General features: G+C 43.3%; 1 protein-coding gene across 3 annotated transcripts in view; it reads right to left on the reverse strand.

Annotated features, from left to right (window-relative positions):
* The window catches only part of KIAA1328 (KIAA1328 ortholog), a 320,218-nt gene that overhangs the window by 41,481 nt on the left and 253,823 nt on the right, over positions 1 to 24,914 (reverse strand). For all 3 annotated transcript variants that reach the window (XM_029060661.2, XM_039911486.1, XM_029060660.2), the window contains one exon: positions 11,988 to 12,166. In XM_029060661.2, the coding sequence (XP_028916494.1) occupies positions 11,988 to 12,166 (179 nt within the window). The remainder of the gene's footprint in view (positions 1 to 11,987; positions 12,167 to 24,914) is intronic.

Raw genomic sequence — 24,914 nt, forward strand, 5'->3', positions numbered from 1 at the left:
GGACACTTTCAATCCTGGAATAGGCACTGGATTCCCCTAGGGGGAGGAGGAGAGTCAATTAGCTTCATTAATGGGTTACCCCTACCCCCAAATCCACCTTGGTTTGTGCTTCACATAACGGTCACTTGGCTTCTGGGTTTTTTTGTTGTTGTTGCTGCTGTGTTATTGTTGTTTTATGGTATTTGTGGAGTACTTACCATGTGCCAGGTACTTTACCAAGTGCTGAGATAGAGTCAAGATAATCAGGGAGGACATGATCCATATCGCATACGGGGCTCACAGCATCAATCCCCTCTTTCTAGATGAGGTAATAGAGGCAAAGAACCAAAGAGACTTGTCCCAAAGTCACACAGCAGATAAGTGGCTGAGTCAGGATTAGAACCCAGGTCCTTCTGGCCCTGGCCTGTGCTCTATCTATGAGGCCTAGCTGTTTCTCTTCTTACAATCGATCATATTTATTGAACTCTTACTTTTTATGGAGTACTGTACTAAATGCATTGGAGAGTGCAATACAACTGAATTGACAGACCCAATCCCTGTCCTCAAAAAGCTTACAGTCTAGAGGGGGAGACAGATATTAAAATAAATTACACACAGGGGAAGCAATAAAGTATAAAGATATCTACACAAGTGCTGTGGGATGGGGATATTTTGAGTAGCAAAGGACTTAGAGGGTTCAGACCCAAGTACATAGACGATGCAGAGGGGAGGGCAAATAGGATGGGAAAATGAAAGATTAGTCAGGGAAGACTTCGTGGAAGAGATATGGTTTTAGTAGGGCTTTGAAGATGGGGCAATGGTGGTCTGTCAGATATGAAAAGGGGGTGGGGAAGAACTCCAGGCAGAAGGAGAGGCAGGATTTAGGGGTTGATGGAAAAACGAGAGTGAGGCACAGTAAATAGATTGGTGTTAGAGGAGCAAAGTGTGCGGGAAGGGTTGGAGCGAGGATAGGTAAGAGAGAAAGAGCTCACTGAAAGCCTGAAAGCCTGCCCAATCAATCCATGAGGCCAAGAACCATATATGTCTGTTGATGTTGACATTTTACTCCAAATTTTGTCATAAAGCACCATTAGCCATTTGCGGAAGAAAAATTGGCTAGGCGGATGATAGTGTGAAAGCAAGAAACAGGATTCAGGAATTGGCAGGGGGAAGGGTGAGAAATGGCTAAACTGGCCATAGGCCCAAAGAGAACAAGGTTAAGAAAGTCCTCATGCCCCAGAGCCAAAATCCCCAGAACACTCCTCTGAATACTGCCCTGAGAGTGGATTTTAAATATGACTACACACACACACACACACACACACATGGTATTTGGTGTGCACCTACTCTATGCCAGGCACTGTACTAAGTGTGCTGGGGTAAGCTAATCAGGTTGGACACAGTCCATGTCCTACGTAGGGCTCACAATCTTAATCCCCCTTTTATAGATGAGGGAACTGAGGCACAGGAAAGTTAAGTGACTTGACTTGCCCAAGTTCACATAGCAGACAAGTGATGGAGCCAGGATTAGAACCCAGGTCCTCTGACTTCCAGATGCATGTGCTTTCCACTAGGCCATGTTGCTTCTCAACATATTCTTAAATTGGGTACAAGAAAACCTCATGAGGCTGAAAGTACAGACTCTAACACACTGCTTTACTTGTAACCAACAGGGAGGAATTGATTGAGAACATGGAAACAACAGGAATATTTGGCACTTGTTGCCATGAGATACTTGAAAAATTTTCGGGAATAAAGAAACCAAGTGAGCATGGTGCCATGGTGTATTAAAATCTATTAGTGAGGAAGGCAGCTGAAGTGTCTTAGAAAGACACCATTAAATAAGACATAACAGAGTAACTACAGAGCAAAGAGGAAAGGCACGAAGCTTGTGGCTCCACCGTAGGTAGAACCCTGCTGTGGGACCAAGAGACAGCACTACTGAACAAAGTACTTAGTACAGTGTTCTGCACACAGTAAGTGCTCAATAAATACTATTGATTGATTTAATACAATTGATTGATTAAATACGATTGATTGAAAGAGGGAAGCAAGTTGGGAGGGTTTGGAGGTGACTAGGCAAGAGAATCTAGTTCTTACAGGCAACTGGAAGAGAAGCAACTTGACCTAGACGATAAAGCAGAGAGTCAGAAAGACCTAGTTTTAATCCCAGCTCAGGCATTCATCTGTTGTGTGACCGTGGGCAAGTCACTTAACTTCTCTGTGCCTCAGTTACCTCATCTATAAAATCGGGATTAAGACTGTGAACCCCATATGGGACATGAACTGAGTCCAACCTGATTCGCTTTCATCTACCCCAGTGCTTACTTCAGTGTCTGGCACATAGTAAGCACTTAACAAATACCATTAAAAAAATCTTGGGGAAAGGAACCTATTTCTAGAGAAGGGGCAGGGGAATCAACAATATTTCCCAGGGGATGCAGGATGAAGTTGGTCTTCCCCAGGAAAAGAAAGGGACTTGGCAACTAAATATGGTGGACAAGGTATCAAAACCTCAAACAACAGCATACACGGAGGAATACGACAGGCCTGATGGCACATATCATGGAAGTTTTAAGGAAATGGATGCATTAGTGAACTTTCTGAACTGGTGACCATAATTATTCAAGAGGAGGGATAATAATAATAATAATAATGTTGGTATTTGTTAAGCGCTTACTATGTGCCGAGCACTGTTCTAAGCGCTGGGGGAGATACAGGGTAATCAGGTTGTCCCACGTGAGGCTTACAGTTAATCCCCATTTGACAGATGAGGGAACTGAGGCACAGAGAAGTTAAGTGACTTGCCCACAGCCACACAGCTGACAAGTGGCAGAGCTGGGATTCGAACTCATGACCTCTGACTCCCAAGCCCGTGCTCTTTCCACTGAGCCACGCTGCTTCTCTATTACAGAAGGGTAGCAGAGAAAGGCAAAAGTAGCAAACACTTCATTCATTCAATCAATCATTTAACAGCATTTATCTTTAAAAAACAGAAATGGCACCTGACTTGAGAATTCCTATCAATTTCAGCACAGGGAGGGTATAAGATTCATTGGACCTGAAAAGCTGATCGGTTCTGTATGTCTTGCAAGAAGAACTGCAGAAGATTATGGACTACTTTAGTCAACCCAGAGCTATGGACCAACATTAAGCCTGAAGAAGATTAAGGCTATATGCCAGTCTGCCCCAGGGAAATGCTACACACAAAGAGTTTTATCAGCAATAAGGAGCTGAAGCTGTCACCAGATTCCATTTTCTGTCCAAAGATGCACTGGTAGATAAAGAAGTAGAAAGCCAAATCCAGCAGAAAACGGAATGGCTTAACAGACAATGGAAGGGCACCCATGCGCATTCTAATGCAGTCCAACCTGATGGGCTTCTCCGACTCTGAGACCTGGACCAACTGCACAACCTGTCAGCCTCCTTGTCCACATCCCTACCTCCAGTTTCTCTCCTCTTCAATCCGTACTTCACTCTGCTGCCTGGATCATTTCTCTAAAATGTCAAACTGCACATGTCTACCCACTCCCTAAAAACCCCCAATGGTCACCCATTCCTCCCCACACCGGGCAGAAACTCTTGACCGTTGGCTTTAAAACAGGTAATCAGCCCTCTCCCCCTTATCTATTTTCTTCTATTACACCTCACCTCGCAATCTTCGTTCCTTTCAAGGTCTCCCCCTCTAGACTGTAAACTCACTGTGGGCTGGGCATGCGATTGACAACCCTGTCAGTTGGACTCAACTATGTGCTTACTACAGTGCTCTGCACAAAGTAAGTGCTCATGAATACCACTGATGATGATGAAGATGATGATGAATCCACTCACTGCCTCACTGTTGCCTCCCCAGCCTTTGTCCTCTTCCTCACACCATCCCTGTTTCCCGGATCTCCCTCCTCTTTCCTATGCAACACACCACATCTCGCAACACACCACATTTAATTTATTTAAATGCCTGTTTCTCCTGCTGGGCTGTAAGCCACTTGAGGGAAGGGATTTATCTTCTCTTTTATACTCTCCCAGTGCTTTAGTAAAGTGCTCTGCACACGAAGCATTCAGTAAATTGATTGATTGAGCAGCTGCATTAGGATCACCTATGAGCCAAACACAATGTCAAATGGCAGAACAAGATTACCAACTGAAGTGATGCTTTGTGCATTGTGCTTCTCCTGGAAAGGAACATGTATGGAGGATGGATGATAGACAGGATTCCTAAACAGGTGCCATGCTGAAATACTGGCGAGTGCACGAGCTGGTGGAAATAACCGCAGCGATTACACTCCCCTATGGTGGAGCAATCAGTATTGGAGTGAAAAGCACCAGTCTGAAAAATAGGGGATGTGGCCTCGGATGAAAGGGAGACTGTTCAGGTGACTCATGGGGGAGGATATTGATCTTTTGAGCCGCATCTGCTCTTCGGGGATCACCACCAGCAGCAGGGTTATCTTCAATAAGAAGGATAATGTTATATTCGTTCTGTTCTGTGTGCGTGCTTATTGACATGACCTGGTTCAGATCACAAATTCCTAGAGGGAAGGAGAGCTACTGACCCCCCACAAGAAAGCGCACTGGTAACAGTGAGCCCCTAATGCTTCCCTTTCACGAATGTGTGTGTGTGTGTGTGTGTGTGTGCGTGCAGACAGGTTCGCCGTGGAGCAGCTGGAAGATTTAGACAGCCTTAATAAAAAGGAAAAGCCGAGGGAAGAAAAGCTGCCTACCTAACCTGCCCGGCAGTGCCTTAATTTTGTTTCCGGGCCTAGAGGCACAGACTGTCAGAAAAGAGAATGGCTTTTGCAGCCCAGTGACTCTTAACTAGACAGGCTGTTAGATTTTAGTGCATATTGACATAAGTGCTGGTAACACCAATAAAAACAATTTACTGCCGGGAAGATATGGGAGCTGAGGACTGTTGGCTTTGTGTGAGTGGAGGGTCGCTCTCATTGTTGGTGCTGGGCAAGTTCAGCCAGAGGACACAGGAAACTCAATTAAAATGCTAAAAGGAAAAATGAACAACGAGGAATGGACACAGGTCTGAGATGACTCCCTTACACTCACTCCCAAAGATGGGTGTGTGGGCGATACCGGGGGAACGGGGCTGACTGAATCAATTGAACGCTCCACTATCTCAGAGGCTGAGCCCCTCAAGAAACAGGATCTGGGTCTAATTCCCACCTGTATATACTTTCCCAGTTTTTAATACAGTGCTCTCGGCACAGTACACATTTAATAAATGCTATTATTGCTCAGACAGTACCTTCCCTCTCGCTGAAGGTACCATGGACTTTTCCCCTTAGGATGTGCTCGAGAAGCCAGAGCTGTATGTGATAGGCAACTAAAGAATGATAACAATAATGGTAACGGTCTTTGTTTAGCACTTACTATATGTCAAGCACTTTTCTAAGTGCTGCGGTAGATACAAGCAAATCAGGTTGGACACAGTCCCTGTCCCACCTGGGGCTCAAGGTCTTAATCTCCACTTTACAGATGAGGTAACTGAGGCACAGAGTAGTTAAATGACTTACCCAAGGTCACACAGCACACGACTGGTGGAGTTGGAATCAGAACTCAAGTTCCCATGCTCGTGCTCTATCCACTAAGCCATGTTGCTTCCAACCATCATCCCTTATGTATCCAGTGAATATTAATCAATCAATTGATGAATCACTCAGTGGTATTGACTGAGTGCTTACTGTGCTCAGAGCACTGTACTAAGCATTTGAGAGAGTAAAATAATATGGAGTTGGTAGATACGTTCCTTGCCCACAAGAAGCTTACAGTCTAGTGCTCTGTCCCCAGTGGACCCCTGTTTAAATGGTGGTGGTCACCCTTGACCTTGTGTGCAGCTTGGTTCTTTTGGTGGGGAGGTCATAAGAGTTCTCCTCAGACATTTAGAAGAGGAGGATGCAACTCAGAGGTCCGGAAATGACGCAGGTGATGTCCGACCTAGAGGCCGTGGATGGACTGGGCGGTTTCCGTCCACCCTCATTTACCAAAAAATTGCCTGAAGGATGGAGAGAAAGGCATCACACCTTTTGAGCCAAGAATCCACACACCCAGCTCCTGCCCAAAAAGCGTACAAGTGCACAAACTTGGGATATGAGCCGTTGTTGCATTCTCTGATCTTTTGAGAAACTTCTCATCTGTTAATAGTGTGATAAGCATGGCTGGTCGGCACTCAAATTACCATTCTCACCAAAACGTAAGAACCCAAATCCAACAGAACCCAGATCTCCCCAAATTCATAGGTCTTCCAAGGAGCCTTCCCTGACTAATTTCCCAGCACTTTTAGCCATGTAAACCTAACAGTCAATTCCAGCTCTTATGAATTTATTCTTACTACTTTCAGTACTAATGTGCTTATATGTTTGTTCAGTGATTTATTTTGATCACTTGAGTTGTAAATATAATAATAATAATGATGATGGTATTTGTTAAGTGTCTTCCCAGTTAGAGTTTAGGCTCCTTGGGGCCAGAGAACATGTCCCTTAATTGTTCTGTACTTCTTAAGTGCCTTGCACTGCATCAAGTAGGGGGTGAATAAATACTACTATTACTATTACTACCACCACCACCCAAACTCAAAGTCCACCACTTCATTTAGTGTCTCATCTTTGGAATAAAAGCTTTTGTTAATTCTGTATAAAGTCAAAGGGACACTTCGACTAATATACGATGGAAAAGAGATTGACTTCATGGCAAAAGGGGTTAGTCCAGACTAAACGCACTAAACCAGGAAATCAGAAGTTACACCTTGTGGAACTTTACCTCATTGTTAAAACCATAATCAGAAGGAAAGAATCCTAGATAATTGCTATTTACGGGCAAGCTGGAAAATGTCTCTACGGTTCTGACACTACAACTCATTTATTACTTCCATCATGTCATTTACATTAATCCACCTTAGCAAATGTAAGCTTCTCCCAGCCCTGAAAGCAGAGGCTCGTGCAGTCAAGGAGATTATCTTGCACACTTCAGCAGAATCTGAACAAACGAAGCCGGCACTGAGATGAGCCAGAAGCCAGTAGACACAAAGAGTATAGACAGTCATTTGGACCCGCTTCAGGTTGTCACCGATGTTCCTCGTTCATAAATTCGGCCTCCCTTCGGATTCAAAGTGGACAGCTACCATCCCAAAAGACAGCGGGGGCCACTCTAAAATCCAATGCAGGGGGGCCCTGCAGAGCCCCACCTCTGAGTTTTCTAATCCTGGTCCAACAAGGTGGCTTTACAGTTGCACCCTACCCTAATCAAGGCTCCTCCCTCAAGGGAGAGAAAGCGAGAAAGTGCCAGAAATGCTTTGGGAGGCCGTGGAACTGAGGACAATTAGCTGTGGGGAAGGAAGGAAAGGAAGAGGAGTAAAGATGAAGTGCCAGGATTCCGGATTTATGATCTATCGATCAGTCATGTTTACTGAGTGCTTACTGTGTGTAGAGCACTGTACCAAGTGCTTGGAGAGAGTAAAATACATCCGAGTTGGTAGCCATGTTCCCTGCACAACCATCAACAATCTAGGGAGTCTGGAGGACATACTTTGGATCTGGGGACTCTTAAGCCACAGAGAAGAGTTTCCCATCTATGTGACTCTCCTCTGTGCCTCAGTGAGAGCAACGAAAAAGGGACAACTCAAACAGCTGAGATAAAGAAACTCTGGGCACTTTTAGTGTAACTCTCACAATGGTGAGCAGATTTCTCCTGCCACAAGGGTTTCAGTTGAGACAGCAGTCAAGCCTCTTCAGGAAGACCAGATCAAACAAAGTTAGCATAATGGACTGGGAAGGGTGGAGAGGGGTGAAGGAGTATGAGATTGGTATTCAAGATTAATGGTTTTAGGGTAAATGCTCCGGGTAGTGGTAGCATGACTCGAGGAGAATGACCAAAATCAATCAGTCGATCAATCCATGGTATTTATTGAGCACTTACTCTGCACAGAGGGTTTAAGCGCTTGGCAAAAGAAACCATAGGAAAAAATAAAGGGAGAGGGGGTGAATACCAAAATCCAGCCTTGCTACACGAAATGCGAGGCACTAAATCCAAGTAGTTTAACTTGGATGATAAACCAATCAATCAATCAATCGTATTTATTGAGCGCTTACTTTGTGCAGGGCACTGTACTGTTCTGACGATTAGTGCTAGGTCATTCGTCCTGTGATAAACAAGGTGATCGAGTCAACTGTGGCACACCGCGGAAAGTTTATTTTCTAAGCCCGGTCGGGTACCTCAGCAATCGCCGATGAAATGACTTCACCGTATAAATGCACTCCTTTAGTGCCGTGATCTAGTACCGGTATATTTCTTCAAAGGGGTGACTTGGGATGACTTCTGTTGCCAATGAGACTATACATTCTGTTAATGGTTACAGAATAGAGAGGAACGAAGAGAGGGACTCAAAGCCAACCTTTCTGAAGAGGGTAGAAAAAAGTTAATAATTCTTGGGAATGCTCTGGACCAAAACTCCACTCAGATGTAAAAAAAAAAAAAATCTCTCTTTCGCTACTACTCCCCTGGAACCCCAAAAATATGGAGGGGGCGAAAAATGATAATAAAAAAGAAAACCATTGGTGAAAATTGCTTCTGAAAACTTTGTAGAATTGAAACGGCTTTCTCTTGGTTAAATTGATTGGTGTAGCAACATTCTAAAATGACTATTAGGATTCATTGTGCACAACAGAAAGTGCTGAAATGTCAGCAGACTATACAGCAAAAGTAATGGGTCCTGAACCCCTGTTAGTCAAAAATGATTTTGTTTCAAATTAGAAATTGATTTTCTTGGACACAAGCCCTTTACAGTCTTCCAACTTCTGTCGTTGGGCCTGGGAAGAGATTAACCTCCACCATGGCTTCAGTCCAGTCTGATGATACCTTTTCTAAAGTTCCTCCACGAGGACTGTTTTTTAATGTTGCTGTGGTCTTAACCAATAACAGAAGTTATTTGTTCCTTGGAGAACTGCACCACATTTTTCTCATTTTGCCATTTTATTTTTGTGCTGACACACACCGCAGACTAGTTGACAAGTTTTTTTTTTTTAAAAAAAAGCTGCTCATAATTGAACAGAAGATTATGTTAGGCACCGCACCGGAACGCCCATGCCGATTTTTTTCTCCTCGTAAATAAAAGATTGGTTCTCATCTCCCCAAAGGGGAGTGACCAGGCTACAAGGAGGACAAAGGGGAGTAACCTGGAATCTGTGAGCTGCGGTGTTTGAGAAGGGAAAGAAGATTGCATCCCAAAACCAAATCCCATCAAAGCCATTTTCTCCTTGCATGGAACATTGAAAAGTCATCTTCTGGTTGCTCTCTTGCTATTTATTAAGGAAAAAAAACCCCACCCTCCTTAGGGTTTAAAATAACTTTTCCAATTAATTTCTCCAGAAGAGATTTTCATTTCCTAAGTGTCCTCATCCACTGAATCCTCAATAGACAGCAAACTCCTATGGTACCATTTCATAGGGATAAAGGCCGGAGGTGAGATAAATTCTGAAAAATCAGCCAAATGATATCATTTACTGAGTACCCATTGTGTGCATAGCACTGTACTAAGTGCTTGAGAAAGGGCAACAGAGGTCATGGACAATTTTCCTGCCCAATAATTCTACAAATCTACTAGTTTAGTGCTTTTTTGGGTGCAAAAGTTGTTTTTTTAGCAATGTGCTCAGTTTGAGGAAATACAGGGGAAAGATAGAAGATAGGGCGGGATACCTAGGAAACATCTGAAAAGTAGTGTGGCCTAGTGGAAAGAACACAGGCCTGGGAGTCAGAGAACCTGGTTTCTAATATCGGCTCTGCCACTTGCCTGCTGTGTGACCTCAGGCAAGTTACTTCACTTCTCTGTGCCTTAGTTACCTCATCTGTAACATGGGGATTAAGACTGTGAGCCCCATGTGGGATATGGACTGTGTCCATCCTGATCACCTTTTATCTACCCCAGTGCTTAGAACAGGGCTTGGCACATAGTAAGTGCTTAACAAATACTATAATTACTTTTTTTTATTATCATTATTATCATTATTATACTTACCCCAGTGCTTAATACAGTGCCTGACACTCAGTAAGCATTTAATAAATACCATTTAAAAAAATATTTGCAGCTAGAAAGGATGGCACCCAGCAGGACATCCTGTCTCACACAGTCCTGTTGTCCCAGCCCCAAACAACCCCCTCCTTATCATTCATTCATTCAGTTGTATTTATTAAGGGCTTACTATGTGCAAAGCACTATACTAAACACTTGGGAAAGTATAATACAACAATAAATAGTGACATTCCCTGCCTGCAACAAGCTTACAGTCTAGAGGAGGGGAGACAGACATTAATACAAAAAAATTAAATGATAGATATATACATAAGTGCTGTGGGGCTAGGAGGGGGGAAGAGTAAAGGGATCAAGTCAGGGCAATGCAGAAGGGGGTGGGAGATGAGAAAAGGTGGGTCTTAATCAGGGAAGGCCTCTTGGAGGAGATGTGCCTTCAATAAGTCTTTGTGGGGGAGAGTAATTGTCTGTCAGATGTGAGGGAGATGTTCCAGCCAGAGACAGGACATGGGTTAGGGGTCAGCAGTGAGACAGGTGAGATAGAGGCACAGTGAGAAGGTTAGCACTAGAAGAACAAAGTGTGCAGGCTGGGTTGTAGAAGGAGAGAAGGGAGGTGAGGAAGAAGGGAGCAAGCTGATGGAATGCTTTAAAGCCAATAGTGAGGAGTTTTTGCTTGATATGGAGGTGGATGGTAACCACTGGAGTTTTTGGAGGAGCGGGGAGACATTTCCTGAACGTTTTTGTAGAAAAATGATCCAGGCAGCTGAGTGAAGTACAGACTGGAGTGGGGAGAAATAGGAGGCTGGAAGGTCAGCAAGTAAACCGAGGCAGTAATCCAGGTAAGATTGGATGAGTAATTGTAATAATGTGGTAGCAGTTAGGAGAGGAAAGGGAGAATTTTAGTGATGCTGTGAAGATGGGACCAATGGGATTTGGTGATGGATTGAATATGTGAGTTGAATGACAGAGAGGAGTCAAGGATAATGCCAAGGTTACGGACTTGTGAGACAAGTAGGATGGTGGTGCTGTCTACAATGACGGGAAAGTCGGGGGAGGACAGGGTACAGGTGGGAAGATAAGGAGCTCTGTTTTGGTCATGTTAATTTTGAGGTGACAGGAGGACAGCAAGGTAGAGATGTCTTGAAGGCAGGAGGAGATAGGAGACTGGAGAGAGGGAAAGAGATCAGGGCTGGAGATGTAGATTTGGGTATCATTTCATAGAGGTGGTAGCTGATGTCATGGGAGCAAATGAGTTCTCCAAAGGAGTGGATGTAGAAAGAGATTAGAAGGGGGCCCAGAACTGAATCTTGAGGGACCCCCACTGTTACGGGGTGGGAGGCAGAGGAGGAGCCCACAAAGGAGACTGAGAATGAATGGCCAGAGAGATAAGAGGAGAACCAGGAGAGGACAGAATGAGTAAAGCCAAGGTTGAATAATGTTTCCAGGAGAAGGGGGTGGTCCACTTTGTTGAAGGCAGCTGAGAGGTCGAGGAGGATTAGGATGGAGTAGAGGCTATTGGATTTGGCAAGAAGGAGATCATTGGTGACCTCTGAGAGGGAGGTTTCTGTGGGGTGAAGGGGATGGAAGACAGATTGGAGGGGGTCAAATAGAGAACTGGAGGAGAGGAATTTGAGAGAGCAGGTGTAGACAACTCGCTCAAGGAGTTTGGAAAGGAACTGTCGGAGGGAGATGGGGCAATAACTGGAGGGAGCTGTGGTTGTTTTTAGGATAAGGAATACATGGGCACATTTGAAAGCAGTGAGGAAGAAGCCACTGGAGAGCGAACAGTTAAGGATAACTGTTAGGGAGGAAAGAAGGAAAGGGAAGACAGCTTTGATAAGATGCAAAGGAATGGAGTCCGATGCACATGTGGAGATGGTGGGTTGAAAGGAGACAGGAGTTCTCTAGAAATACTGCTGGGAAAGAAGGGAGAGTTGAAGAGGCGGTTCCCCCTCCCCATCCTTGAGGGCCAGGATACCTTTTCTGGAGCTGCAAGTATCCTTTCTCCGACATCCCCAGAGGGCATCATCTTCTGCACATGACCGAAACCCAACTGCTTTCTCTCCCGCACTGCTCCTGTTGTTGGTGTTTGCTGCTTTGCCACCTTTGCTGGGCAGTGGAGTCCCAGGAAGGCCATCCCATTTGGACTTGGCTGAGCTGGAAGGAGTGAAAGAGGAAGGGTCATTAGACATCATATGGGGCTGAGCCATTTTCCGACGACAGTTGCAAATAACCCAAGGGAACGAAATCATGGCATTTCAATGGGGAGTTAGACGGAAAAGTGTTACTTATTTTCCATAATTCCCAGAACATGACGACTAGGATCAGAAGAGAGATGACATGCTATGAATTGGGGTACCAAAAATTCCACAGTTCATGCGATCAGCATGATTTAGCATATAATAAGCCTCTGTAATAATAATAATAATGATATTTATTAAGTGCTTAATATGCAAAGGGCAAGTAGCTAGGCCAAGGTTTTGCCCTCAAAGAACTGGCACTCTAAAATACACAACCACACACACATACACTAGAAGGCACTTTTTATGCACGCAAACTGATTCACATTTGAGTGATGGGTAAAAAAATCTTTTGGTCATATTTTTAGTTTGGAGAAAAACAGACATATAAGACCAAAGAAGAGATAGAGGTAATGGAAAACAATCAAAGAGGGAGACAAAGGAGGAGGAAAATTAAAGAACATTTTGTACTCAAAAATTTTGCTGAATTTTTACTGAGGCGGCAGTTGAACTGAACGTAAATATAGGTAGCATCAACATGTTTAATTTGGAGACATCCCATTCCAATATGACTGTCCCCAGGACTCAAACTGCCAAGCTTTACCTTTCACTTTGATTTTGAGCATCAAGGACCATGATAAATCATGACAACTGCAGGCTGGTCTCTGACATCACTAGGGAGGCTTCACGAGAAGAGGGGAGGGGCCAAGATTTTTTGGAGTCTGCAACTGTGCCCCCCAATTCTTGAAGATCTTCCCTAGTTCCACTGGGAAAAATCCCCAAATTTAAGTTTACATTTAGGATGTCACAGTGAACAGAGGTGCTTCTTCATTCCCTACCTTCCCATTCCCCTCCACCTAGAGTTTGTATTCCCAAGTGCATACAATTTCCTGATTCACTCCCTCACCTATCCAACATGCCTTCCTCTATTTGTTAGTGATCTCTCTATACATGTGTCTTTCTTATTATACCAACTCTTGCTCTGATCTACTCTATATCTTTTGTTTAATATCTCTTTGTCTTCCCCATTAGACTGCAGTTTCTTTAAGAGCAGGGACTGCAGCTTACCCCTTATTTCTTTTGTGCGTTCTCGAGTGGCTCATACAGCTCCTGAAAGATGCGAGGGGTGATAATAATAATAATGTTGGTATTTATTAAGCGCTTACTATGTGCCGAGCACTGTTCTAAGCGCTGGGGTAGACATAGGGGAATCAGGTTGTCCCACGTGGGGCTCACAGTCTTAATCCTCATTTTACAGATGAGGGAACTGAGGCACAGAGAAGTTAAGTGACTTGCCCACAGTCACACAGCCGACAAGTGGCAGAGCTGGGATTCGAACTCATGAGCCCTGACTCCAAAGCCCATGCTCTTTCCACTGAGCCACGCTGCTTCTCCGATGATGTTGATGAGGTGATGGGTGTTGGTGGGTGATGATGAGGCTAAGTGTGCAGAGTGCAGGTAGATCCCCGCTCCCTGGGCAACAGTGCAAGCATAAATTATGCCGGAAGCATCTATATGAACACACTGACAAAACAGGTCTGAAGAGAAGATGCCCCAAGTACACAATTAATCAACAGCATTTACAGAGAGGTTACTGTGGGCAGAAAACCGATCCATGGTATTTCTGGAGAGTTTACTGTCTTCAGAGGGCTTGGGAGAGTACAATAAAGTAAGCAGTCAAGCTCCCTACCCTTGAGAATCAATCAATCAATGGTTTTCCTTGAGTGTTTACTGTGTGCACAACACTGTATTGAGCGCTCGGGAGAGTATACTGCAACAGAGTTGACTCATTCCCTGCCCAAGAGGAGCTTACAACTTACTAACTTACCGCAAGTCTTTCCCCGGTAGTTGCTTCTGATGGGAGAGAGCAAGTCTGGGCTTCCCAGTTGTATCCCAGTTGCACAGGGTAGAGAGGGAGACAGAAAAATGTCTGCCTGTGACAGCTGGGTGGATGCTGGAGCCAGAAGTAACAGTTTCAGAGGCAGAGTGCCATTCAAGCTGGTGCTAGCAGGGCCCCCAGGGCCTGATGCACAATTAGTCTCACTTGGGTAGCACTAAGGCAGAACACTGAGTGGTGAGACCTGCAATCAGGTTCAGCTGAAATGCCGTCTAAGCTTTCTGTCCTTGCCCTCCTTCGATTTTAGGGTTTCACACGATAAGACTGCTAATAATCTTGCCTGCTGACTGTAAAATTTACGATGGTTCAAATCAGTGGCTTATTTACCCAATAGGGTAAAATAATCTACCAATTTCTGCTAAATATGGCTGAGAGTGGAACTGAACTATCTGCTGATTGAAGGCACTGAAAAACTTATTGGTTAAAAGGGTCTTTATGAAAGTATAGCACCACAGAGAGTTTTCTATTTAAGTTTCTGCATGATAAAGATGTTTAGAGTAACTGGCAGTGTTTAAATGCAATCTGTGGGAATTAGCGGTTGATAGGATTATTCAGGCCTTCCCTCAAAGTACGTGGAGGGAGAGAAGCGTGCCGGAACCCGACTTAGCATAATGCTGCGACCTCCCTGACCCAGGTAAGAATCACCCTTCAATTATGATTATTTAGCCTGAAATTTATAGACGTTGGAAAAGTGACCACGGTCTTTGTGAGGGACAGTTTCTGGCACCCCCCCGTGGCAGGGAAATGGTGGGTAATTAAGGGGGAGGGGAAGCAGGAGAGAAAAATGACCAAGGGGATGGGAAGGTTCACTTATGAGAAAGGATTAAGTGATTCCACCACACTCAAAGGATTTCCAGGCTAATAGCAATTCAGCGGCATCGCTCCCTCCGGCTGTTAGACCAAATCTATTTCCTGTTTGATTTGGGTCTAACGTGGAGGAGAATACTTCTACTTTCCGCACTGAGGCGGGTCAGCGGCAGGATTTTCCTAAGGGTGGGCCTGAAAGGAAGCAGGGTTGGGAGGCCGGCGAAAGAGCAAATGCCATTTCCGTTTAGATGTAATTCCACTGGCCGTTTAAAACAAAGAGCAACTAGGGATGAAAGCTTGCTTTTTTTGGTGTTTTAGGGGGTAAATACAAGGCAACCATTCAGGTTACAAAGAATAGATACAGAAGTAACGAACGGAGTTAGAAAGCCACAGAGGGAAACCATCAATTCAATAAAACTATAGGAAGCAAAAGAGAAAGAAATCTGAAAACAGAAATTCAAGTAACAAAGTCGGTTAGAGTGTTCCTAGAACTACTGAATACAGGAGTGAGAGCTGGCCAGAAAGATAAGGATAGAGGTAAATTAACTAGTTGAACTGAAGTATAATAGAAAGGCAATTGAAAACACTAGCAAAGATAGGATACGGTTTGAAAAAGAAAGGATGAAGACCAGCTCTGGGCATGGGTATAAATTCTGAAAAAAAGGCAGTTAAAAGGATAAGGACATGATGTTAGGCAGAGTAAAAGCCAAACAAGTACAAGAGGCCAGATGAGAAGGTAAGAAGACAAAGAAGCAGCATGACCTAGGACAGAGCACAGACCTGAGAGTCAAAAGGACCTGAGTTCTAACCCTGGAATCCCCACTTGTCTCCTATATGACCTTGGACTTCACTTCACTTCTCTGTGCCTCAGCTTCCTCATCCCTAAAATGGGGTGTGAGCCTCATGTGGGAAATGGATCGTGTCCCACATGACTAGCTTTTATCTACTGCAGCACTTGGAACAGTGGCTGGCACATAGTAAGAACTTAACAGATACTATATATATATAGTATTCTATTGTGTTATATAGAATATATATATATTCTTGTATCTATAAAGGGAGGGGAAAATGGATGTCTGAAGACCAGGTGATAAAGAGAGTCTGAAGAGCAGAAAGGTCAGCAGAGAGACAATGGCAACAGAGAAGAAATAATAATAATAATTTTGTCTTTGTAAGGGCGTACTATGAGCTAGCTAACCACTATAACGAGCTTTTGGGTAGATGCAGTGCAATCAGATTGGGCACAATCCTTGTCCCACATGAGGCTCCCAGGCTAAATGTGAGGGGGGAAGAGATATGAAGTCCCCATTTTACAGGTGAGGAAACTGAGGCACAGAGAAGTTAAGTGACTTGGCCAAAATTACACAGCAGGCAAGTGGCACAGCCAGGATTGGGAGTGGAATCTGAGCATCCCCAGAATAGTGAGGCAGGGTGGTCGGATTGGAGTATTTAAAACCTGGAAGGACTCTAGTTTTGTTATTATTATTGCTTTTAATAATAGTATTTCTTAAGCAATTATTATATACTGTACTTAGCATTGGGGTAGATACAAGTTAACCAGGTTGGACATAGTCCATGTCCCACATGAGGCTCACAGTCTTAATCCCCACTTTACAGATGAGGTAACTGAGGCACTAAGAAGTGCAGTGACTTGCCAAATTCACACAACAACCAAGTGGCAGAGCTGGGATTAGAATCCAGGATTAGACTACAATTGTCCTGATTCCCAGGCCCATGCTCTATCGACTAGGCCATGCTGCTTCTCTTTTTAAAAAAGTACCTCGGACAATAGATGATACTGCAATTATTATGGAGTCAAAATATTTTCATCCTTCTGATCTGAAGGTGACACTACTGCATGGAAGATGCACGCCTGCAACAACCCGCGAGGATTCTGCTTATTATCTTTAGAAGACCAGAAAGTGCACCCCGCAGTTCAGGGAAATGCTATGATTGAAGAAGACCTGAAGTTGACTAATGAACTTCTTTCCTTCTTTCGGCCCACCAGGGCTCTGATGGAGATGCTCCCCGATAATGAATGATCTGAGGCTGGCAAAGCAGAAAAGTGGATAAGAAGAAAATAACCCGAGAGTCCATAAATAACATAGTTCATCTCAACTGAGAACAAGTTGAAATTCATTTCCGCTTTTCAACACCCTGACACATTAAAGGATCACCTGACTCACCCTTGTCCCCACGGCACTTACATGCACATCCGGAATTCATTTATTTAAATCAATAAGTGAATTGAACTTATTTGGACTCTGGACTGTAAACTTCCTGTGGGCAGGGAACATGTCTACCAAAAATGTTTTATTGTTGTCTCCCAAGTGCTTAGTTCAATGCTCTGCATATAGCAAGTGCTCGATAAATATGATTGACCGATTGACTGACTGATTGCCAGCCCAAACAGGTGGTTAATTTGGAAACAGAGGCACTTTCTAGTTCAGTAACAAGGATGTGCACACATTCCCCAGGTCTTGTAGATTTGAAAATCTTTATTAACATCAGATCATTTCCCTTATTGTCTGAGGGAAACTGAGGTAGGAGGGCAAAGGAAAATTGCGAAGGTGATGGAACTGGAAGTCTGCGCATCTTAGACCATTGTACTTAGAAGCAAATTCATTCAATCGTATTTATTGAGCGCTCACTGTGTGCAGAGCACAGTACTATGCTCTTGGGAAAGTACGGTACAACAATAAACAGTGACATTCCCTGCCCACAATAAGCTCACAGTCATCTAGAGGGCTTTCTTTCTCTTTCCTTTCCTTCCTCGGCTCTCTAAGGAGTCATCTTGGCCGCTTAAACTTCTTCCCATGCCATCCAGATCTCATATCGCGATACTCCAGTTGAACTTGGATGGCAAATTTTAAATGTCATTCAGGACCAACGGAACACTGCTTGTATTTGCATTCCTTAAAAAGTAGAAAAACATTAACCTTTTGTTTTATTGAATTAAAATGCCACGGAAATGCTGATGTAGTCCTCAGAGACTGAAATACTTTTACAAAGAAGAATAGCTGTCATTTATTAGACACAAAGAACAATTACTTGATAGGATGCTTTCTGACAAAAAGCAGATTGGTATTCTCATCATAGAAAAGGCATTGTAAAAAAATCCCAGCATAGACCTCTGAGACTTGAATAATTTAAAGCTGCATTTGGTGCAATTTGAATTTTTCTTTAGGGAGGCAAAGTTAAATACCTTTAATTTGTTCTAATTATTTCAAATTTGCAAGTTAATTATGGCTGATCATTAAATAACAAAAAGGACTATCGTCTCCATAGAGTTTTACCTCCTACCCTCTGCATTACTTAAACTAGATTTTAGTATGCATGAATTAACTTTCTAAATAATCACACGGTTTGACTAAATGGCTCAGTAAAATGAGCTCTGATCTCAGAATAAGCATTAATGGACATTAGAAATGCTATTGGGACTCATGTTACTTACATTATAAGTATTTTTAATGGGGTCTTATTTACTAATCTTTATGTACTGTTCAAGTTAGGGCACCATATAGATACATTATTCTGCCTTAATAGAGAAAAAGTCAGTTCTTTGAGACAATAAAAACAAATGTCCACTTAGAGTCAACTAAATTCATTTTTAAATGAATGTGGGGACACTACGATGGAATTTACCTTGCTTTATCTATTCAACAGATGAATCAATCTAATATAATGGGAGGGTTGGTCTTGGATGGAATTTTTCCCATTGACTGATGTGCTAAACTCTCCTTGCAGCCAAGGAGGTTCAGGGCTAGCCATCGAATAGCCCACCTGATCAACCTCCCTCATCAAAATTAGATTTCAAACGCTTCTTCAATCACAGCCAATGTTCTTTTGATTGGTTCCCAGGTCCCAATTCTCTGGAGTCTTTCTCTTCCAATGGATCTAGAGCCACATATCTTGCTCATTTGTTGACCAAAACATTTTTTAAACTTACATGCCGTCTCATTTCACGAGCCATTTCTCACCCTTATGAACTTATTTAAACCTTCTGTAGCACCATGTATTTGTGTACCCTCAATTATTTATTTAGATCACCTTAATTGCAAAACTGTTTATGTCTGTCTCCTCCATTAGAGAGAAAGCTCGTTGTGGAGAGGGATATGGTGACTTTATAATTTTTTTATGATATTTGTTAAGTGATAACCCTGGGTCAAACACTCTTCTATGTGCTGGGGTAGATAAAAGTTAATTAGGCTGGACACAGTCCCTGACCAGCATGGGGCTCACTGTCCAAGTAGGAGGGAGAAGAGGAGAACTGAGGCCCAGAGAGATTCAGTGACTTGCCCAAGGTCACACAGTAAGCAATTGGCAGAGCTGGGATTAGAACCCAAGTCTTCAAAGCATTACTAAGGTCACATCTCCTCCTAAGAGGTCTTTCCCGATTAAGCCCTCCTTTCCCTGGATCGTTCTGTCTTCTGTGTTATCTACGCACTTCAATCTGTGATCTTTAGACACTTGATACTTGGCCCATCCTCAACCCCAAAGCATTTATCTTTAAATTATATATTATAAATTATTTATGTATTCATATCAATGTCTCTCTCTCTCTCTCCCCCTATATACTGTAAACTCATTATGGGCAGGGAATGTGTCTGTTGTTTTGTCCTTTCCCAAATGCTCTGCACATCATAAGTGTTCAATAAATACAACTGATTGACTGATTGATTGATAGGTCCTCTGACTTCCAGGTCCGTGCTCTTTTTGCTAGGTCATGCTGCTTTTGTCCAGAATTCTGTACTTCCCAAACAGACTAGCACAGTGCCAAGTGTGTCAAGTGGGCACTCAGTATATGTTACTACTACTAACAACAGTAATAACTGTGGCATTTGTAAAGCACTTACTATGTGCCAAGCAGTGTAGTAAGGATTGCCGTGGATACAAGCAAATCAGGTTGGACACAGTTCTTGTTCCACGTGGAGCTCACAGCCTCAATCCCTATTTTACAGATGAGGTAACTGAGGCGCAAAGAAGTGAAGTGACTTGCCCAGGGTCATACAGTAGACATGTGGAAGAGCTGGGATTAGAACTCATAACCTTCTGACTCCCAGGCCCATGGTCTATACACTATGCCATACTACTGGAAGCCCTTAAATTCTCAAAAATCTCCCAAGCACTTAAGACAGTGCCTTGCGCTCAGTAAGCTCTTGACAAACATCATGGATAGATTCAAAGGTATCGCCCTACACAACAGAAAACACCAAGTGGGCATTCAATATATGTTACTTCTACTATTATCACTACCACTATTGCAAGCGCTTTAAATCTCAAAACTCTCCCAAGCACCTGAGACAGTATCATGCACTCAGTAAGCCCTTGGTAAATCTCATACACTGATTAAAACATATTTCCCCTACAAATCAGAAAGATGCAACTGTCCTAAATAGTTAGGCCTCACAATAAAATAAGGACTTGCCCAGACACTTGCTACTGAACTCAGTGAGACTTGGAACTGGCTGGAACTAGACACCTGTCAAAGAAATGGTCCTGCCTCTGGGCCCTCATCATCCTAGGTGCTCTTGGAGTCAGGGTGGACACACACCCAAAACGGGTTTAAAAGGTCCAGGCAGGCCCTGTCCTGTGGGAGCTGTCAAAATAAGACGGGGATCATTTGATCCAGACAAATAAAACACACACACCGGCTGCCGGACAAATATTGACCAAGCACATAAATAAAAGAAACCCAGGGATTAATGCACACTGTGGGTCTCAAGGATGAGGGGAGAGGCACTCCCAGGAGTTGTATGTTCCTTTAAGGTGGGGAAGGAGGGAAACCACTACCTCACTTTCACGTGATTGACTCGCCCTGCCTTCAAGGCCTCTTCATTTTTTTTAAAAGTATTTATAAAGCACTTACTCTATGCCAGACACTAAACGCTGGAGTAGATACAAGCTAATCAGGTTGAACATAGTCCATGTCCCACATGGGACTCACAGTCTTAATCCCCATTTTACAGATGGGGGAACTGAGGCCCAGAGGAGTGAAATGACTTGCCCAGGGTCACACAACAGGCAAGTGGAGGATCCAGGATCAGAACGCAGGTCCTCCTAATGGCTTTATCCATTAGGCCATGCTGCTTTCTGAAATCAAATCTCCTCCAGGAGGCCTTCTCCATTTAATTTCCAATCTACCCAATTTACACTCCCCTCCCACTGCCTCTTCTGCACTTTAGCACCATCTAAGCACTTAAGACATCTCAACCTCCTGTGGCACTTCCGTACATTGTCAGCTGTGTGACTGAGGTAAAGTCACTTAACTTCTCTGTGCCTCAGTTACCTCATCTGTAAAATGGGGATTAAGACTGTGAGCCTCATGTGGGACAACCTGATTACCCTGTATCTACCCCAGCACTTAGAACAGTGCTCTGCACATAGTAAGCGCTTAACAAATACCAACATTATTACTATTATTGTTATGATATTTGTTAAGTGCTTACTCTATATCAAGCACTGTTCTAAGCACTGGGGAACACGTAAATTAATCAGGCCGGATGCAGTCTCCGTGCCACAAGGGGCTCGCCGTGTAAATAGGAGGGAGAACGAATATTGAATCTCTGTTTCACAGTTAAGAAAAGTGAGGCACAGAAAAGTAAAGTGACTTGCCCAAGGTCACAAAACTGTTTTGTGACAGGCAAGTGGTGGAGCCAGGATTAGAACCGAGGTCCTTTGGCTTCCAGGCCCAGGCTCTTTACTAGGCCATGCTGCTCCTCTACATACCTCACATACCTCAGGTTATAGCCAAAGCACGGCACATATGACCTGGGGATTTGGTCATTATTGCTCGATATTTTACTCCAGGTTGTAGTCACATACAAAAATCCAGGTTATAGTCACATACAAAAATCCAGGAATACAGCCAGTTTTGTTCTATAACTCTACAACCCAAGGCATCATTGCGAGCTGCCAAAACTCACAAGAGGCTATAGTTACTTCACCACCAACTAAAATTTTATTTGGGATTAAAAAATAATCTGTCATTGATTTTTAAAAAAATAGGTGAATTTATAAAAATGTCTGAAGAAAATCCTGATTGAAAGAGTTGAAAAGTATGAAGATGTTTAGAAGGAGTTGGCCTGATACAAAGCACTTTATGAAGGCTGTTGTTAAGGCTAAGTTGGACAGATTATTCACTAAAGTAGAAAATGCACTAAGCAAAATAAGCTTCTAGTTCAGCCTCTCAGTGAAACTCAAAGTTCATTCATTCATTCAATAGTATTTATTGAGCGCTTACTGTGTGCAGAGCACTGTACTAAGCGCTTGGAATGTACAAATCGGCAACAGATAGAGACAGTCCCTATACAACTCCTCATTTAGTTAATGTTGTGAAGTTATGTTTTGAATTACTTTGGCAATGATTAAACAATAGTTTAGAGATGCCGAATTTAACAGTATAGTGCACTTAAAAGAATTTCATATCCTTTTTTCAAAGGGCCAGGTACTGAGCCCAATATATACCATGAAAGTCTATAGGAAAAGGTAAATGTAGGAAAACATGGCACACCTATGTTTTCAATGAACATAGCCTCATTGTATCTTGGGATAACCCCGTGCTTAGGCACTAACTTGTGTTCATTAACCTTTTCCCTTCTTTCTCCTATCTGAAATTTCTCTTAATGCCTCATTTCCCGCTCCCTATTGTAAGCTCCTTGAGGAAAGGAATCAAATCTAATAATACAACTGTATTCTGCCAAAAGTTTAGCACGGTGCCCTGTACTGAGTAGGTGTTCAATAAATATTGTAGCTTGATTGTAGCTGGTATTTCAGGATTAGTTTAAATGAAGAGAATAGATTTGGGGATGGAGGGGAATCCATCAGTTAAGCAACCTGGGAGTCAGAGGACTCGGATTCTAATCCTGGCTCTGCCCCTTGTTGGCTGTATGTCCTTGGGCAAATCACTTCAATTATCTATGCCTCAGTTACCTCATCTGTAAAATGGGGGATAAGACTGTGAGCCCTATATGGGACAGGGACTGTGATCAACCCAATTAACTTGTATTTACCCCAGTGCTTAGTACAGGGCCTAGCTCATAGTAAGCATTTAACAAATACCATTTTGTTTTTTTTAAAAGGGAGACGTAAATGAGATGCTAAACAAAGAGGTCTGATGGTGGACAATGAAATCTTTCTGAGGAAGGAGAGAGCAATAGAAGAGAGAGCAATAGAAGAGAGAGCAAGAGTAAGAGATAGAAAGAGAGAGTAAGAGAGACACTGAGTCCATCTTGAGATTGTCACTGAGGTTTAAAGAGGCAAGGGTAGATTGAGGAGATGCTACAGAGGAAAAACTGGAGGATTTGTCAGCATCTGTATGTGCAGCGTGGAGGGAGGCAGGACAGTTTTGGGGCTTGGGACACAGGCGACATGGTGATATTGCACTGTGATGGAAAATCTAGGCATGGTGGAAGGTCGCCGGGGAGGGCCAGGACATGAGAAACTGTTTTCATCATGTTGTAGTTTGATTTCATATTCCAAGACGGTGGATAAGTGCACTTCAGCAAATCTCAGCTGCTGTTAAGGTGAGCTGACTGAGAGGCTCGCTCAAGAGTAACTCAGGTTCAAGAAATTTCAGAAATTAAAAACAACCCTGTGGACTGCAGCAGGGAGGCACAAGGAATCTATTCAAACCGGAAAGATGATGATGGTATTTGTTAAGTGTTTACTATGTGTCAGGCACTGTACTAAGCATTGGGGTGGATACAAGCAAATTGAGTTGGATACAATCCCTCGTCCTCATGCGGCCCACAGTCTTAATCCCCATTTTAGAGATGAGGTAACTGAGGCAAAGACCAGCCAGGTGACTTGCCCAAGGCCACACAGCAGACAAGTGGCGGAGTCGGGATTAGAACCCATGACTTTTTGGCTCCAAGGCCTGTGCTCTATCTACTATGCCAGGCTGCTTCCCAAAGGAAGCAAAGAAGTAGTGCTGTCCTGCATGAAAGTATTATTTATATTTATGTCTGTCTCCCCCTCTAGACTGTAAGTTCTTTGTGGGGAGGGAAGGTGTCTGTTTATTGTTATATTGTACTCTCCCAAGTGCTTAGTAATAATAATGTTGGTATTTGTTAAGTGCTTACGATGCGCAGAACACTGTTCTAAGCGCTGGGGTAGACACAGGGGAATCAGATTGTTCCACGTGGGGCTCACAGTCTTCATCCCCATTTTACAGATGAGGTAACTGAGGCACAGAGAAGTTAAGTGACTTGCCCAGAGTCACACAGCTGACAAGTGGCAGAGCTGGGATTCGAACCCATGACATCTGACTCCAAAGCCTGTGCTCTTTCCACTGAGCCACACTGCTTCTCTTAGTACAGTGCTCTGCACACAGTAAGCACTCAGCAAATATGACTGAATGAATTAATGAAAATGTAATCACTAGGCCAAAAGGCTTCCGGTATTCTCTAATACGAGAAAGAAGTTAGGGAACAATTAATCAATCAATTCAGCACTTATTATGTGCAGAGCACTCTGTTAAGTACTTGGGAGAGTACAATACAATAGAGTTGGTAGATTTGTTCCCATCCCCAGGGAGCTTACAGTCTAGAGGGGTGACAGACATTAAAATAAATTATGAATATGTACATAAGTGCTGTGGGACTGAAGGTGGAGTGAATATTGAGTGAGATCCAAGTGAATAGGTGACACTGAAGGGAGAGATTATTACTGATTTGTACATTCCAAGAGCTTAGTACAGTGCTCTGCGCATAGTAAGTGCTCACTAAATACTATTGAATGAATGAATGAATGAATGAGAGTAGGGGAAAGAAGGGCTTCATAGGCTTCATAGCCTCTTGGAGAAGATGTGATTTTAGGCTTACTTAGACTGTAAGCCCCATTTATCCAACCTAATTAACTTATACCAACCCCAGCACTTAGAACAGGATTTGACACATAGTAAGTGCTTAAAAAATACCACAAAAAATAAGGCTTTAAAGGTGGGGAAAGTAGGTGCTGG

This window comes from Ornithorhynchus anatinus, chromosome 3 (assembly GCF_004115215.2).
Source record: "Ornithorhynchus anatinus isolate Pmale09 chromosome 3, mOrnAna1.pri.v4, whole genome shotgun sequence".
Classification (NCBI taxonomy): Eukaryota; Metazoa; Chordata; class Mammalia; order Monotremata; family Ornithorhynchidae; genus Ornithorhynchus; species Ornithorhynchus anatinus.